Source organism: Crotalus tigris, unplaced genomic scaffold, assembly GCF_016545835.1.
Source record: "Crotalus tigris isolate CLP2741 ecotype Arizona unplaced genomic scaffold, ASM1654583v1 scf7180000017536.10889498, whole genome shotgun sequence".
NCBI classification, from domain to species: domain Eukaryota; kingdom Metazoa; phylum Chordata; class Lepidosauria; order Squamata; family Viperidae; genus Crotalus; species Crotalus tigris.
Genome location: NW_024096460.1, coordinates 9800426 through 9817899, shown reverse-complemented (window position 1 = coordinate 9817899; position 17474 = coordinate 9800426). Strand labels below are relative to the sequence as shown.

Sequence of the window (17474 nt, the reverse complement as noted above, 5' to 3'; positions counted from 1 at the left end):
TGCCAAGGGGGAGCTGTGCGTGGCTGTTGGGGGGGAGGGAAATGCTTGTTGTACTTTCACTAGAACAGGGGTAGGCAACCTTGGCTCTTTTATGACTCGTGGACTTCAACTCCCAGAATTCCTGAGCCAACATGGGGGAACTATGGCCCCTTCATGGCTTGTGGCCTTCAACTCCCAGAATTCCTGAGCCAGCATAGAGAACTATGGCCCCTTCATGGCTTGTGGACTTCAACTCCCAGAATTCCTGAGCCAGCATGGCTCAGCTTGGAAACCTCTCTCTTTTCCCTCAGCGTGGCTGGCTCAGGAATTCTGGGAGTTGAAGTCCACGAGTCATAAAACAGCCAGGGTTGCCTAACCCTGGGCTAGACATACCTAGTTCCCTTAGCGAGTCATTGCACAATTTAGCCTCCAGATCCCTTATCCTCTTTGTTGCTCTTCTCAGCATTCTTTCTAGGACCTCAGCATCTTTTTTGTTTCTTTTTTCTTTCTTTTCAGCATCTTTTTTTTCCTTCATCCTCCTTGATGTCTTCTTGTTTTCCTTCCAGCATGGGGCATTTTTAGCAACTGTGCTACCATTGCAACGAAGAAGGCAGCTTGCTCTTGGGAAACTTCTGCAGAACTTCTTTTGTCCTTCGACTTGAAGAGATGCAGAGATGTCTCCACCCACAAATCTGGGTGGACTTTCACTGAAAAGTTCTCTAGGCCTCTTTTCCTTGACAGGAGGAAATGGCCACAGAAAGAAGGATCAATGAGAAGAAATGCAGGAACGATGGGAACAGCGTTAAGTGGAACTCATTGTAATTAGCTATTTTCGCTAGACGGTCACAGCAAAGGATGTGATCTTTGGACCTTTCTGTTGCTCCATTCGTTGAAGGCTGATAAGATCTGGCACAACTACAGAAAGACTGCAAAGAGGCAAAGATCGGGACCAACGCACTCCACAAGTGGTACAGCAAAAGTGGCGAAGAGGCAGAAAGTTATGTCTTCCTCACCCGGTGATCCACTGGATCTCAACATCAATCCATGCAATTTTTCCATACTTCAGCTCTGAACTGCCACCTCGGGAAGCTGCTTTTCATTGTAGGAAAATCAATAAGAAAATAAAAAACACAGATTATGCAAAAGAGTTGGTGGTTGTTAGGGTTTTTTTTGGTCAGTGGATCTGCCCAAAACATAAATTTATACAAGTCTCTATAAAGAATTTGCAACCATCGATCAAGAAAATATCTTGATCTCTGAGCACTTTCTTGGGGAGAAGACCAAATCCATTTTCCATTCATTTTGCAAAGCTTTGAAACACACACAGCTGCAACGTGTGTCTTTCTATAAACTGAAACCCGGCATGCCAGCTCTATAGAACCTCCCTCTTCAGGAGAAGTCTACCTGCACGTTCCAAATCATGGAGCTGTAAAACAGGAGGACAATCTGCCCTGCACCCCAAACAGCAGCGGCTTCTGGCTGTTTAGAAAGGAATACTAAGTTTGAATGGAACCAAGGTTGTTTTTTCCTGATCTGATACTTAGGAGTCAGCACAGTTAATTTTAATTGTCTACTTCTATCTCTTTGTCCACAAAAAAAGGGCCATGTTTGTTCTTTTCCACCTACTTGAAAAACTCTAATCAGCTCAATGCGTCATCTTAGATTTCTGCCAGAAACCCTGAATTCAAAAAGCAGGGTTCAGAAGTGTCGTCCTTAAATCCACCCACTCCTGGAACGTCTAATTTTAATCCCTTGACCTGGCGGCCAGCATCAACCAGTTGCAATTGTTCCACTTCACATCAGATTAAGATGTGACTAAAATTAAGAGTCCCTCTCAATCCAACCTTTTAGAGTACATCCAGGTGAAGGAATACACGCGAGTCTTTTGCAAAGCAGAGAAAAAAAGCACAAGGGAAGACTTTCCCCAACTTGGTCACTGTACAGGATCTGGAGGCTGCAGCTGCATGCAACTGTCTATCCATGTTTGTAGAGTCACTGATTTCAGAATTTGGATTCTCCTGCGAAAGAACGTTGTTACAGCTTACCTAACCACCAAAGACAGTTGTCTTGAAAAATTATGGCAATTCAACACCTGCGAGAAATCCCTCTAGGCCTCTGCTGTTTGGAAAACAGCATTAAAAACAAACTTCAAAAAAAAACCCCACCCTTCTCTATTTTTCACTTTCCTTTGGCCCAAGGATTCCAGTGAGCATTAAGTTTCGGACTCTTTCCCGGTGCTACCTACAATTTGTGAGGCTCTTCAAGCCACTAAAGTGTGCAAAGGTACACACTTTGACTCTTTCAGCTCCTTGCTGCTAAGTTGTTGACAAGGACGTCCAGGTTTTTGCTGTGAGTCTCTAGCCATGGCTTGATGTGTGCGAAACCCGCAGAACCGACAGTGCTGACAGAATGTTAGAACGATTCTAGACAAGGTGTTAATGGCGACACCGCCGAGTCTCATTTGTAGATGTTGACATGGAGTCTCAACGTTAGGGTCTTCTATCAGCACATTTGTTCTCTTTTCCCACTTCTTGAGCGTCTTTTCTCAACAGGCACACACAGCACACAAGCACACAGACAAACACACACACACACACACACACGGAGAGAGAAATGCAGGTTTAAGGAGGAAAAGTCTGAATAGCTGCACGTCTGTCAACACAGAACTCCAGAAATTTGTCACCTTAAAGTATCTTGGAGTTCAAATCCCGATACAATCGTCAAAGATGAGGAAGCATTGAATTCTTGCTTCCTGCTGACTCACTTCGCAAAACGGTGGGAGTGAGGCTTTAAAACGTTCCAGCTCCCCATGGCTCTCCAATCCTGGGTCAAGACAAAGAGCCACGATCTTCAAAGAGCCGTGATCTGCGTTAGCTCTGACGTTGGCGTGGTTGGGCTCTGCTGACTGACAGGAACCATGGGGAGTTCCACGCCTAGTCATGCTGGATTGTTAGTCCCGTCGGAGTTCTTGCAGGCGTAGGCCACATCCTTGGCGATGCTACACATGCGGTTGGACATCTGAAGCTCCTTCCTGAAGGAGGACGGGAAGCAGAACTTCTTGAAGCACGTCTTGAAGTTCTCATCGAGGAACGCGTAGAGAACAGGGTTCAGACAGCTGTTGGTGTAGCCCAAGGCGGTGCAGAAGTACAAGATGGATAAACTGAGTTCATTATCGGCCTTGGCTCCAAGACTTCGGACCAGGACAAAGATATGAACAGGGGTCCAGCAGATGATGAAGACGGCCACTACAATGAGAACCAACCGAGCGATGCGCCGGAGGTTCCTGTCCTTCTCCTTTGATCCAGAGAGGACCCGGACATTTTTCAGGCGCCTGATCATGAGGCTGTAGCAGATGGTGATCACCATCACTGGGATCATGAAGGAGAAAAGAAAAATGCAGATTCCAAAAATGGGTTCCCAATAGTCCTCTGGTTCAGGAAGTCTAATGAGACAGTCAATTTCTGCAGGAGCAAAGAAACACAAGTGAATAATGTGGCTGGAAGCAATGGTGCTATTTTTTTCATGGTGTATCAACCTTTCTCATATAGCAGTCCTCAATTTACGACAGTGTTGGAAGGGACCTTGGAGGTCTTTTAGTCCAACCCCCTGCTCAAGCAGATAACCCTATAACATTTCAGACACATGGTTCTCCAATCTCTTAAAAACCTCCCATATTGGAGCACCCTCAACTTTTGAAGGCAAGTTGTCCTCGCTGTCAGGAAATTCCTCCTTAGTTCCAGGTTGCTTCTCTCCTTGATTAGATTCCATCCACTTTCCTTCTGGTGCTTTGGAGAATAGGTTGACTCCTCTTCTTTGGGGCAGCCCCTCAAATATTGCAACACTGCTATCATGTCCCCCCTCGTCCTTTTCATTAAACTAGACATACCCAATTCCGACAACCATTCTTCATATGAGCATAATTGGGACTGGAACCCCTATCACTAACTGAGTCAGTCATTAAGTGTTGTCTGATTTTACCACATCTGTTTGCCACGGGCATGAAGCATATCCAGCTTTCCCCATTGACTTTGCATATTGAAAGCTGGCTGGGAAGGTCACTAATGGAGATCACAGGACCCTAGAATGCTACAACTGTCATCAATCAATCAGAATAGAGCTGGAAGGGACTTTGGAAGTAAGACTAGACTAGACTAGACTAGACTAGGCTAGGCTAGGCTAGGCTAGGCTAGGATAGGATAGGATAGGATAGGATAGGATAGGATAGGATAGGAGTTGGAAGGGACATTGGAGGTCATCTAGTCCAACCCCCTGCTCAGGCAGGAAACCCTATACCATTTCGGACAAATGACTGTCCAGTCTCTTCTTAAAAACCTCCCGTGTTGGAGCATTCACAGCTTGTGGAGGCAGGTTGTTCTGCTGGTTTATTGTTCTAACTGTCAGGAAATTTCTCCTTAGTTCCAGGTTGCTTCTCTCCTTGATGAGTTTCCATCCGTTGCTTCTTGTCCTGCCTTCAGGCCCTTTGGAGAATAGCTTGACTCCCTCTTTTTTGGGGCAGCCCCTGAGATATTGGAAGATGGCTATCATGTCCCCCCTTGTCCTTTTCTACATTAAACTAGACATACCCAATTCTAGCAACCGTTCCTTGTATGTTTTAGCCTCCGGTGCCCTGATCATCTTTGTTGCTCTTCTCTGCACTCTTTCTAGAGTCTCAACATCTTTTTTACAATGTGGTGACCAAAACCGGATGCAGTATTCCATGTGTGGCCTTACCAAGGCGTTATAAAATGGCATTAACACCCCATGTGATCTTGATTTCATCCCTTTGCTAATGGCAGGAAGATTCTCTAATTGGAATCATCAGGATCTCCATCAGCAACTTCACAATCACCATTCCTTCGACAGGAAAACTCACTGCTCTGTGAATTGGACCTTGAGCTGTTTCTATTTTCTGATGATGGTTAGTTGACCTCTAAAGAAAACAATGCGTTAGATAAAATGCCTAATAATTTGGCACGAGAGTCTGAGCAATATGTTATAAAGCAGGGGTCTTCAAACTTGGCCCTTTTATGACTTGTGGATTTCAACTCCCAGAATTCCTCAGCCATGTGCCTGGCTGAGGAATTCTGGGAGTTGAAGTCCACAAGTCATAAAAGGGCCAAGTTTGAAGACCCCTGTTATAAAGTTACAGAATAACAGATTTGGGAGGCCAAGACGCACCTCCGGAATATGCAATTAGGCATTAACAAGATTCTGTTGAGAATATTACGGGATGCTATGAACTGTTACATGGTACCTATGCAGTGACTGAGCATGCTCATGAGATGCTTGATGACTTAAATGATCTGCCGTCATTGGACAACACATCCTAAAGCCAGTGATGTCTGAACTGTATACACAGATAGTCCTTGACTTACAACCGTTCATTTAGTGACCCTTTGAAGTTGCCAGGGCACTGAAAAAGTGACTTGCAACGGTTTTTCACACTTACGACCACTTCAGCATCCCCAGGGTCACGTGATCCAAACTTGGAAGCATGGATTTATGATGGTTGCAGGGTCCTAGCGGGGGGGGGGGTGTCATGTGATTGATCAATTGTTGTGACTTTTTGACAGGCAAAGTGAATGGGGCAGCAATGCAGGTAGTCCTCGACTTACAACAGTTGGTTCGGTGACCGTTTGAAGTTACAATAACACCGAAAAAGTGACTTATGATCCAGTGGTGGGATTCAAATAAGTGAACAACCGGTTCTCTGCGTGGATGCCACTTCCAGAAGTCCATTCTGGGCCTGGGCAACAAAAAATTAGCTACCGGTTCTGCCGAAGTGGAGCGAACCTATTGAATCCTACCATGGTTATGACCGTTTTTCACACTTACGACCGTTGCAGCATCCCTCATGCTCACGTGATGAAAATTCAGATGACTGGCAACTGATTCGTATTTATGACGGTTGCAACGTCCCAGTGTGTGTGTGTGTGTGTGTGTGTGTGCCGCGATCTCCTTTTGCGACATGCAAAGTCAATGGGGGAAGCTGGATTCACTTAACAACCGTGATACTAACTTAACAAGTGCAGCAATTCACTGAACAACCGTGACAAGAAAGGTCGTAAAGTGGGATAAAAACTCACTTGACACATGTCTCACTTAGCGACATTATGTTTGAGCTCCATTGTGGTCCTTAAGCGAGGATTACCTGTACTCAGTGATGGGATTCAGCCGGTTTGCACCGCTTCAGCAGAACCGGTAGCTACTTTTTTGCTACCCAGGCCCAGAATGGACTTCCGGAAGTGGCATCCATGCAGAGAACCGGTTGTTCCCCTATTTGAATACCATCCCTGACCTATACTGCATAGAAAAGAACAGAATAGTCAAGGACTCTCTGGAGCATGACTTCCATCCCTGTATCAGATGTTGGGACACCAGTGTGCAAAGGCAGGGTTTGTGCAAGGACAATTATGACAAACGTGTCATCACGTTGGATATCTGTGCCTTGCAGCAGATGTCAACGGCCCTCCGGAGGCCTCGTCTGCTGTATGGGGACGATGTTTAGCTAATGTCCTAGCTGAGGCTTAATCCTTCGGCTTTTATCTACCAAGCTTTGGGCTTTAACACAGCACCAAGATCCATATCCCCTCTGCCTCCGTTCTGCAAAATTTCCTGGAAACCTGAGTGATATGTCAAGGGTGCTGTTAACACGGCAGGCAAAGCCACCTAAGCTCAGGATTAGTCAGAGCTATTTCACACACGGGGCAGTTAGGAAAGGAATCGTGGCCCCTGCGTGTTTTCCAGACAGGCAGGCAGGCAATTGGAAGAAGGATGCTTGAAGGAAGGAAAGAGATGGGGGGAGGGGGAAGGGAGGGAGGGAGAGGAAGGGAGGGAGGGAGGAAATGGGACGGAAGGAAGGAGATGGAAAAAGGAAAGAGATGGGAAGAGAGGAAGGAAGGAAGGAAGGAAGGAAGGAAAGAAGGAAGGAAATGGGATGGAAGAAAGGAGATGGAAGAATAAAAGAAATAGGAATAGAAAGAAAAGGAAGGAAGGAAGGAAGGAAGGAAGGAAGGAAGGAAGGAAGGAAGGAAGGAAGGAAGGAAGGAAATGGGATGGAAAGAAGATGAAAGAAGGAAGGAGATGGTAAGAGTGGAAAGAAGGAAGGAAGGAAGGAAATGGTAGAAGGAAGGAAAAAGTAGGAGGAAGGAAGGAGATGTGAAGGAAAAAATGATGGAAATGGAATGGAAGGATGGAACTGGGAAGGAAGGAAAGAAATGGGACAGAAGGAAAGAGATGGTGAAGGAAGGAAGGAAGGAAGGAAGGAAGGAAGGAAGGAAGGAAGGAAATGGGACAGAAAGAAGGAGATGGGAAGAGTGGAAAGAAGGAAGGAAGGAAGGAAATGGTAGAAGGAAAGAAAAAGTAGGAGGAAGAAGGAAGGAAGGGGATGTGAAGGAAAAAATGATGGAAATGGAATGGAAGGATGGAAATGGGAAGGAAGGAAGGAAGGAAGGAAGGAAGGAAGGAAGGAAAGAAGGAAGGAAGGAAGGAAGGAAGGAAGGAAGGAAGGAAGGAAGGAAGGAAGGAAGGAAGGAAGGAAGGAAGGAATTTTCTTTGTATCTTTTCCATCCGACAACTGAGCTACGATTGAAAAACGTTTCCCTATTTTACATCCGGTGTCTTAGGCACAGCTGGGGAAACTGGACTAGATTCACAGTTTTTTTTTAAAAAATGTTTAGATTAAAGACAGCCCACCCAACCCTTCTCCATGTCATGTTTCTCACCGTCATTTTCTCTCTCCGTGGAGCCCATCACCATAACTGGGATGCCAAAGACAGAAGCTAATGCCCAGATGGCGACGTTGACCACTTTGGCCTTGTGAGGGGTACGGATGTCCAGGGCCTTGATGGGATGGCAGATGGCGATGTAGCGGTCCACGCTCATCATGGTCAGGGTGAAGGTGCTGGTGAACATGTTGTAGTAGTCAATGGAGATGGCAATCTTGCAGAGGGCATTTCCAAAGGGCCAGGAGCCCATGAAGGTATCCGTGCCTTGGAAAGGTAAGGTCATGAGGCACAAGGTGTCAGCTAAGGCCAGGTTGAAGATGTAGATGTTGGTGGCCGTCTTCATCTTGGTGAATCTACAGAGCAAGGAAGAAACACAAAGAAGAAGAAACTGAAAGTGACTGTGCTCCACATCCAATCTTTGGGGTGGGGGTGGGGACATTTTCCAGCATTTCCAAATTCCACTCCTTCAAAACTGGCTTCTTTTAGGACAGAATAACAGAAAAGATCCTGGAGGTCATCTAGTCCAACCCCCTGCTCAAGCAGGAAACCCTATACAATTCCAGACAAATGGCTGTCGGATCTCCTGTGAAAAACCTCCAGTGTTTGAAGGACAATGAAATACCAAGTCATGTATTGATCAAAAAAGAGGAGGAGGAGGAGGAGGAGGAGAAGGAGGAGGAGGAGGAGGAGGAGGAGGAGGAGGAGGAGGAGGAGGAGGAAAATTGAGCTCAGTTGTTTTCTTGAACACATTTCATGACCAAACTATGTAACATCATCAGTGCTAGGAGTTGGGTTTGCTCTCTGTTTATATACAAGTTTCTATACAAGTAGCTTGGCCTGTAGGTATGTGTTGGTGGGATTAATTGATTGATTGATTGATTTTCTAACTGCCCATCTCACATATGTGATTCTGGGCAGCTTACAAGGTTAGAAAAAAGAACGAAAATATTTAAAAATATTTCTGAGCAGGAACTGGACGAAATAATAATATATGGCATATAATATTTCCCCCCCCCCTTCTAACATGGTACTTGTTATTCCCCATAACATATTTTACAGACCACAGCCAATAGATTTATGCCACTGAGAATAGACTTCCGTTTCCAATGAAAGCTTTCTTAATTGTCCAGATTGAGCATTTCTGCATAATGACACATTAAACCGAATATCTTAACTACGGCTTTGCGAAAACATCATTTCTCACTGTTTGCCAGACTGTTTCCAAATGACTAACAAGCCGCAGCTAAAAGTGGAAGGACAAAGAGGATACAGGGTGAACCGTATCCCGGTTGCCTTTGTCTGCCACCTGCCCCAAATAATTATGATGACGATGGACCCGTGTCCTTTATCTCTTTGCAAGAATTGCAGAAAGTCACAGCAAAGCAAGCTGATTATTCAACCCGGATACATCCACAGTGAATGGATCGACACTCAGTTTATAATGAGCAGGATTCCAGTTCTCTTCTTCTGACTATATAGGTAGTCCTTGACTTACAATCATTTCACTTAGCAACTATTGGAAGGTATGACAGGCATTTCCTGGGTGCTTATTCCTAGTTCGGAAGTTTTGATGGCTATTCCTGCAGTCACGTGATCACATTTTGCGTGCTGGGCAAACCGGTTTGCATTTATAAGTTGCTTGCAGCCATCTTGAAATCACGTGACCCATGTTTTATGACATTTTGGCAGAAAGCCAGCATTAACTTCCAGTTTTTGGCAAAAGCACCACGGAAAACAATTGGTTTGCTAAAACGCCTCAGGGTTCGCTTAACAGCCACTGGGGGAGGGAGGGGAAGGTTATAAAATCAGATTAGTTGCTTGTGTGTTCCATTTTTATGCCTTGTGTCTAGTTTAATGAAGAGAAGGACAAGGGGGGACAGGATAGCAGTGATCCAATATCTCAGGGGCTGCCCCAAAGAAGAGGGAGTCAAGCTATTCTCCAAAGCGCCTGAAGGCAGGACAAGAAGCAACGGATGGAAACTCATCAAGGAGAGAAGCAACCTAGAACTAAGGAGAAACTTCCTGACAGTGAGAACAATTAACCAGTGGAACAACCTGCCTCCAAAAGTTGTGAATGCTCCAACACTGGAAGTTCTGAAATGGTGTAGGGTTCCTGCCTGAGCAGGGGGTTGGACTCGATGACCTCCAAAGTCCCTTCCAACTTTATTATTATTATTATTATTATTATTATTATTATTATTATTATTATTATTATTATTATTATGGTGGATCATCGCACAGTCAGCCAGATGTTCAGACTGGATTTGGCATTTTGTCTACCTATCGAGTCCTTACCCAGGACCTGGGATAGGCAGATGTGGATGTTTGATTGTATTACAGATATCGTCGCAGGATGGAAGCAGTTCCTAGTAAGGCCGCCTTTTGCAATTGATTAATAGCGAATTTGTCAATGCCAATGGTGTTCAAGTGGTGCTCCAGTTGTTTTGGGATTGCACCCAAGGAGCCTATTACGATTGGTACTACCCTTGCTTGCTTTTGCCACAGTCTTTCTATTTCTATTTGTAGGTCTTTGTATTTTGTTATCTTCTCCAGTTCTTTCTCTTCTATTCTGCTATCTCCAGGCACTGCCACGTCCACTATCCATACTTTTTTGTCTTTCTTATCGACAATTGTTAAGTCTGGGGTGTTATGTTGCAGGTGCTTGTCTGTTTGAATTCTGAAGTCCCAGAGCAGTTTAATTTTATCATTTTCTCTGACTTTCTCTATTTTATGATCCCACCAGTTTTTGCTTACAGGCAAATGATATTTTTTGCAGATCTTCCAATGCACCATTGTTGCTACTTTGTCATGCCGCTGCTTGTAATCAGTCTGTGCAATCTTCTTGCAACAGCTTACCACGTGGTCCACTGTTTCTTCAGCTTCTTTGCATATGCGGCACTTACTGTCTGTTGCTGTCTTCTCAATTTTGACTTTGTATGCATTTGTCCTTAAGGCTTGGTCTTGTGCAGCCAGAATTAGTCCCTCGGTCTCTTTCTTCAATTTTCCTGCTCTTAGCCATTGCCAGGTTTTATTATTATCTGCTTTCCCAGCTATTTTTTTTTCATGTATTGGCCATGTAGTGCTTTGTCTTCCCATGCCTCTATTCTGTTCTTCATTTGGTCTTTTTTGTAGGCCAGTTTGGTCTCTCCAGTAGTTAGTAAGCCTTCCTGATATACTAATTTCAGTGCATTTTCATCATTGTTCTTCAGATATTCTTCCAAAGCCATTTTTTCTTCTTCAACCATCTGATGTACTTGTAGCATTCCACGCCCACCTATTTGCCTTGGTAGATAAAGTCTATCAATGTCACTTCGTGGATGAAGGGCATGATTCATTGTCATTATTTTTCTGGTCTGCCTATCCAGTGCTTTTAGTTCTGCTTGAGTCCAGTCCACTATTCCAGCTGTGTACCTAATGACTGGGATTGCCCAGGTGTTGATTGCCTTTATGGTATTTCCTCCATTGAGTTTGGACTTTAAGATCTTCTTCACTCTCTTGATGTCTTCACCTCTAATCTTTTTCTTGACTTCAGTGTGCTTGATGTTGTCAGCTTGAAGAATACCCAAGTATTTGTAGTAATCTTCCTCATCTAGACTCTTAATGTTATTTTTGTGGGGCATCTTGATTCCTTCAGTTTTCACTATTTTTCCTTGTTTGATAGTAAGTGTGGCACATTTGTCCAAGCCAAACTCCATTACAATATCTTGACTATATATACGGACAGTGTTGAGCAGCGATTCTATTTCAGATGATGTTTTCCCATACAGCTTCAGATCATCCATGTAAAGGAGGTGGGATAGTCTGGCAGATGTTTTTGATGTTTGATAGCCATGTCCTGAGTTATTCAGTATTGTTTACAGAGGAAACAGTGCAATGACAAATAGTAATGGTGATAATGAATCTCCTTGAAATATTCCTCTCTTGATATTAACCTCTCCCAGCCTCTCACCATTGATCTGCAACTGTGTCTTCCATTGTGCCATCGATCTTTGCACAAATTTTCTGATGTTTCTACTGACTCCTGTTATTTCTATGCACTTTATTATCCAATCATGTGGCAGAGAGTCAAATGCCTTTTTGTAGTCAATCCATGCCACATTCAGGTTGGTCTTCCTTCTCTTGCAGTTTTTCCAAGATCATTTTGTCTATTAGGAGTTGATCTTTTGTTCCTCTGCTGTTGGGGCGGTTTCCTTTCTGCTCAGGTGGAAAGAGATTGTTTTCAACTAGATGCTGTTGTACTGCATCAGCTATCACACCAGTTAGTAATTTGAAAGTTGTTGGTAAGCAGGTAATTGGCCTGTAGTTACCAGGTGTTGCCCCTTTTGCTGGATTTTTCATTATTAGGTAGGTTTTCCCAGTTGTTAGCCACTTTTCAAGTTCTCCTCCTTGTAGTACATTGTTGAACTGCTTGGCAATGAGTGGGTGTATAACAGTTAGATGTTTCAACCAAAACCCATGCAGTTCATCTTCACCTGGTGCTGACCAATTTTTGATTTTCCTTGCTCTTTTTTCTCCCATTTTTGTTGTTATTACTAGTTTTTTCATTTCAACTTCTGTTTTATTTGCATCCACCTCTTTTAACCAAACCGCATCCTTGTTGTATTTCTTTGGGTTATCCCATATCTGCTTCCAGAACTGCACTGTTTCTTTCTTGTCAGGTACTGACTGATTCCTTGCAGTTTCTCCATTGATGGATTGGTAGAAACGTTTCTGATTGGATTGAAATTGGAGGTTCTGCCTATAGTTTGCAATTCGAGCTTCATATCTACTGCTTTTCCTGGCTATAGCTGTTATTTGTTGCTTTATTATTTCCAGTGCTTCCTTGATCTTCCTTGTTTCTAAGTGGTATTTCTTGATTAGATATTCTTTGGTCTTCTTGTTCTTCAGCTTCTTTTCTTTCATCTGTTCTAGCTTGCTTGCATGTGATCTTAACTTGATGATCTTATTTTCTATTCTAACCTTCCATTTTTCTGGTGCACTGTTTGTTTGTTTTTCTTCTTTGTTGATTTTGCATCCCAGGTATTCAGTTATAACTGCAGCTGTGCTGTACATTAGTTGGTTTGTTTCTTGCAGTGAATTGGTGCTTATACCTGCTATTGCAGTATTTGCATCTTTTAATGCTTGTGCTAGCTGTTTCTTTGAAACAAGCTTCAATGCAGGCAGCCTTATTCTGTTGTTTTTGTGCTGTTCTAGATGCTCAGTTATTCTTTGTTTCAATTCTTTTATTTCTTTAGTTAGAAGGTTTTGTTCTTCCTGAGGTAGAGATGCCTGGTTTCCAAATGAGAACAGTTGTATATTTCTGCTAGATTCCTTCACTGCCAACTCCCCCTGGTTAGCCTCTACATTCTGAATTACTTCTGGTAAGGCTTTGATTTCTTTGCCCTGGGTAAACCTTTGCAGTTCGTCCAATTCTGTTTATGTGAATATTTTGTTTCGTGTTATAAATCGGCGTTGATCTGCTAGTCTCTGTTCTGTTATTTCTGATTCTGGATGTTGTTCTTTCCAGAACTGGTGCATTCGTTTTAGATATCCTCTTCTTGTTGGACTTGATCTGTAGTAACCGATCATTATTTCTTTGTTTTCCATCACTGTGTATCTGCGACGGGTAAACACCTTTTCTTCCAGTAGTTCTGCAGCTGCTGGCCCTGTTTGCTCAGCCAACAGTCCTGAGTCCTGTAACCCATTTTTCACCAGATATCCAGGAACTCCAATATCTAGTGCGGACCTTGTTAACCCGGGCGACGTCCGAGCCGGTATGGCATTCTGAAATTTACGTCTCACCATATTTTTTATGGGAGAGACACTCTTTGTCTGACTCCTCTGATGAGACCTGTCCAGTATGGTTGAACCTCTGGCATAGCTCTCATCTTCCTCAGAGTACACAAGCCCCACAACCACGTCAAGGTAGTGCCTCACTGGGGGTTGTTATTATTATTATTATTATTATTATTATTATTATTATTATTATTATTATTATTATGTCGTCTCCATTAAGGTCATAAGTTGAGGACCACCTGTTCATGTAGACTGTCACTTTTTGTGAAAAACGTCCACAATTTGAACCCATTCAATTTACCGACACTTTTTCTAAACTAACAAACATACAGAAAACTTCCAGAGAACATAGAATCATAAGAATCTTGACGTCTTCTAGTCCAATCCCCCTACTTAAGGCAGGAATCCTTATGCCATCCTGGTCAAATGGCTTAATCAGAATAGAGCTGGAAGGGACCTTGGAGGTCTTCTAGTCCAACTCCCTGCTCAAGCAGGAGATCCCTATACCGTTTCAGACAAATGGTTGCCCGGTCTCTTCTTAAATGCTTCCATTGATGGAGCACCCACAAATTCTGGAGGCCAGCAGTTCCCCTGGTTGATTGTTCTCACTGTAAGGAAGTTTCTCCTTAATTCCAGGTTGCTTCTTTCCATGATTAGCTGTCATTCATTGTTTCTTGTCCAGTCTTCAGGTGCTTTGGAAAATAAGTTGACCCCCTCTTCTTTGGGGCAGCCCCTCAAATACTGGAATGCTGCTATCATGTCCCCCCTAGTCCTTCTTTTCTCTAGACTAGCCAAACCCAAGTCCTGCAACCGTTCTTCATATGTTTTAGTCCCCAGGCCTTTAATTATCTTAGTTGCTTTTCTTTGCACTTCTTCCAAAGTCTCAACATCTTTTTTGTAATGTGGTGACCAAAACTGGATGCAGGAGTCCAATGGTTTCTTGAAAACGTCCAGTGATGAAGCACCCACAGCTGCTGGAGGCACGCTACCCCATTGGTTAATTGTTCTCACCATTAGGAAATTTTGCCTTACTTCTAGGTTGCTTCTTTCCTTAATTAGTTTCCATCCGTTGCTTCTTGTCCTGCCTTCTGGTGCTTTGGAGAATGGCTTGACTCCCTTTTCTTTGTGGCAACCCCTGAAATATTGGAACACTGCTATCCTTTTCACCCCCTCATCCTAAACATTCCCAATTCTTGCAACCGTTCTTTGTATGTTTTAGCCTCCAGTCCCCTGATCTTCTTTGTTGCTCTTCTCTGCACTCTTTCTAGAGTTTCCATATCTTTTTTATATCATGTCTCTATTTTACATATGTCTAGTCTAATGAAGAGAAGGACGAGGGGGGACATGATAGCAGTGTTTCAATATCTCAGGGGCTGCCCCAAAGAAGAGGGAGTCAAACTATTTTCCAAGGCGCCTGACGGCAGGACAAGAAGCAACGGGTGGAAACTAAGCAAGGAGAGAAGCAACCTAGAACTAAGGAGAAACTTCCTGACAGTAAGAACAATTAACCAGTGGAACAACCTGCCTCCAGAAGCGGTGAATGCTCCAACACTGGAGGTTTTTAAGAAGAGACTGGACAGCCATTTGTCCGAAATGGTATAGGGCAGTGGTTCTCAACCTTTCTAATGCTAGCGACCCCATAATACAGTTCCCCATGTTGTGGTGACCCCCAACCACTTATACATCACCGGGTGCCAGGGGCGTGGCCAAAGAAAAGAGGGAAAAAATGGCAGACAGCCTTGTTTGGCGACCCCCGTGAAATGGTCGTTCGACCCCAAATGGGGTCCCGACCCACAGGTTGAGAACCACTGGTATAGGGTTTCCTGCCTGAGCAGGGGGTTGGACTAGATGATCTCCAAGGTCCCTTCCAACTTTACTATTATTATTATTATTACTATAGACATATGTTGTATTTAGTATGTTTTAAATGTGTGCTATGTGTGTGTACGCTTGAGAGCAGGCAACTAAATTCCATTTTTAATGTGTGCCGTTGTGCCCACAGGGAAACAAATGACAATAAAGGTTATCTGATCTGATTTTATATGAAATAGAGACTAACAGCCAAGAGTTCAAATGGTACATTTGTATACAATGCAAATATACAGGTTGTATACAGGTATATACCACGTTATCATTGATCAATGACTTCCCAAAGAATGAATTGATTGCAATGATTCTTTCACTTTTTTGTTGTCATTTCTGACAGATAGCCACACATATCTATTTCTCTTCCTTTCATTTCACTAGTTGATTCGAATGCTTTAGCATTTACTCCTCTCACACTGTAAGCCTTGATCGTCTGAATGCTGAGGTTGTCACCAGATGGGACAACGCATAGTGACCTTCACAGCTATTGTGGCTTTGAGCAACTGAGGATTTCACACAATACCAAACAGAAGCAGGACAAGAAACAACCGTTGGAAACTGATCAAACAGAGAAGCAACCTGGAATTAAGGAGAAAGTTCCAGATAGTGAGAACAATCAACCAGTGGAACAGCTTGCCTCCAGAAGTTGTGGGTGCTCCATCACTGGAGGTTTTTAAGAAGAGATTGGACAGTCACTTGTCTGACATGGTATAGGTTCTCCTGCTTGAGCAGGGGATTGGACTAGAAGACCTCCAAGGTCCCTTCCAGCTCTATTCTATTCTATTCTATTCTATTCTATTCTATTCTATTCTATTCTATTCTATTCTATTCTATTCTATGTCTAGTCTAGTCTATTCCATTCCATTCCATTCTTGTGTTATTCTATTCTATTCCATTCCATTTTATTCTTCTGTTCTGTTATTCTATTCTATTCTATTCTATTCTATTCTATTCTATTCTATTCTATTCCATTCCATTCCATTCCATTCCATTCTTATTCTATTCCATTCCATTCTTTCCCTATTCTATTGTATTCTATTGTATTGTATTGTATTGTATTGCATTGCATTGCATTGTATTGTATTGTATTGTATTGTATTCCATTCCATTCCATTCCATTCTTATTCTATTCCATTCCATTCTTTCCCTATTCTATTCTATTCTATTCTGTTCTGTTCTATTCTATTCTATTCTATTCTATTCTATTCTATTCTATTCTATTCTATTCACCCACCCAGCCAGCCAACTGCCTGAGGATCCAAAGCTGGGCATCTTCACTGCAGAGAATCTAGCCTGAGCAGCCTGGTTTTTAATTTCTGCACCATCGATCCTAAACTGTTTTTTAAACTCTCCCTTCCAATGGGGATGCCAGCACAGTCATTTCTGGAAGGGACCTCCCTTCTCTGATCTCAAACAGGCTTGTTCTGGGCCAGCTCCAGCCGGGACGGCGCTTTATTTCGCCAAGACACGAGAGCTGCGCCTTGGAATAAGTATGCAGATGCCGTCTTGGCGGTGGCTGTTTTTTTCTGAAACGGTTCCCCGGTTTATAATGACAGATGCTCAATGAATCCAAAATAAGCCTCCACTGGTTCATCTCTATGTGAAACAGCAAGAAGCAGATGAGTCATCAGCCCCAAAAAAATAAAAAATAAAATAAAATCATTGCTCGACCAGAAAAGGAGAATGGAGGATGGAGGATGGAGCCCAGGACATGTTTGGCACGTAGGAAGGGGGGGGCAAATCACCTCCCGGCAGATCCAGCTTGAGAGATTTCAGGGGGCAGCTTTGACCCCCCCCAAAAAAAGCATCTTGCAACCTTGACATCCGTGCCAGGGTTGTTTCTAAGCTCCCCATTAACCAGCCTCTTTGCCGCAGGACCAGCAGCCTCATAGGGAGCCTTGCTTGCTCTGGGTACCAATTGCGATCTTGCGAGAGGCATCGTGTGGCCAAATTCCCTTCCAACAAGCATATGTTACGGCCAGACCTGGCATCTGTATTTATATCCATCAATATGCATGCCTCTTTGCATTTTATAGCTCTTTGCTTTTTCTGCAGGACATCTGTGCTCACCAGGCTGCCTTATATTATGATTATTTTTAATTTTAAGCCATTTTTTTCCCCTCGTTG

General features: G+C 43.4%; 1 protein-coding gene across 1 annotated transcript in view; it reads right to left on the bottom strand.

The window, feature by feature from the left end:
* Nucleotides 1–401: 401 nt before the first annotated feature.
* The window catches only part of OPRL1 (opioid related nociceptin receptor 1), a 44794-nt gene continuing 27721 nt past the window's right edge, over nucleotides 402–17474 (bottom strand). Inside the window, exons 3-4 of the mRNA XM_039348458.1 lie at nucleotides 7704–8059; nucleotides 402–3440 (exon numbers count right to left, since the gene is read on the bottom strand). Coding sequence (XP_039204392.1) covers nucleotides 2917–3440; nucleotides 7704–8059 — 880 coding nt within the window. The 3' untranslated portion in view covers nucleotides 402–2916. The remainder of the gene's footprint in view (nucleotides 3441–7703; nucleotides 8060–17474) is intronic.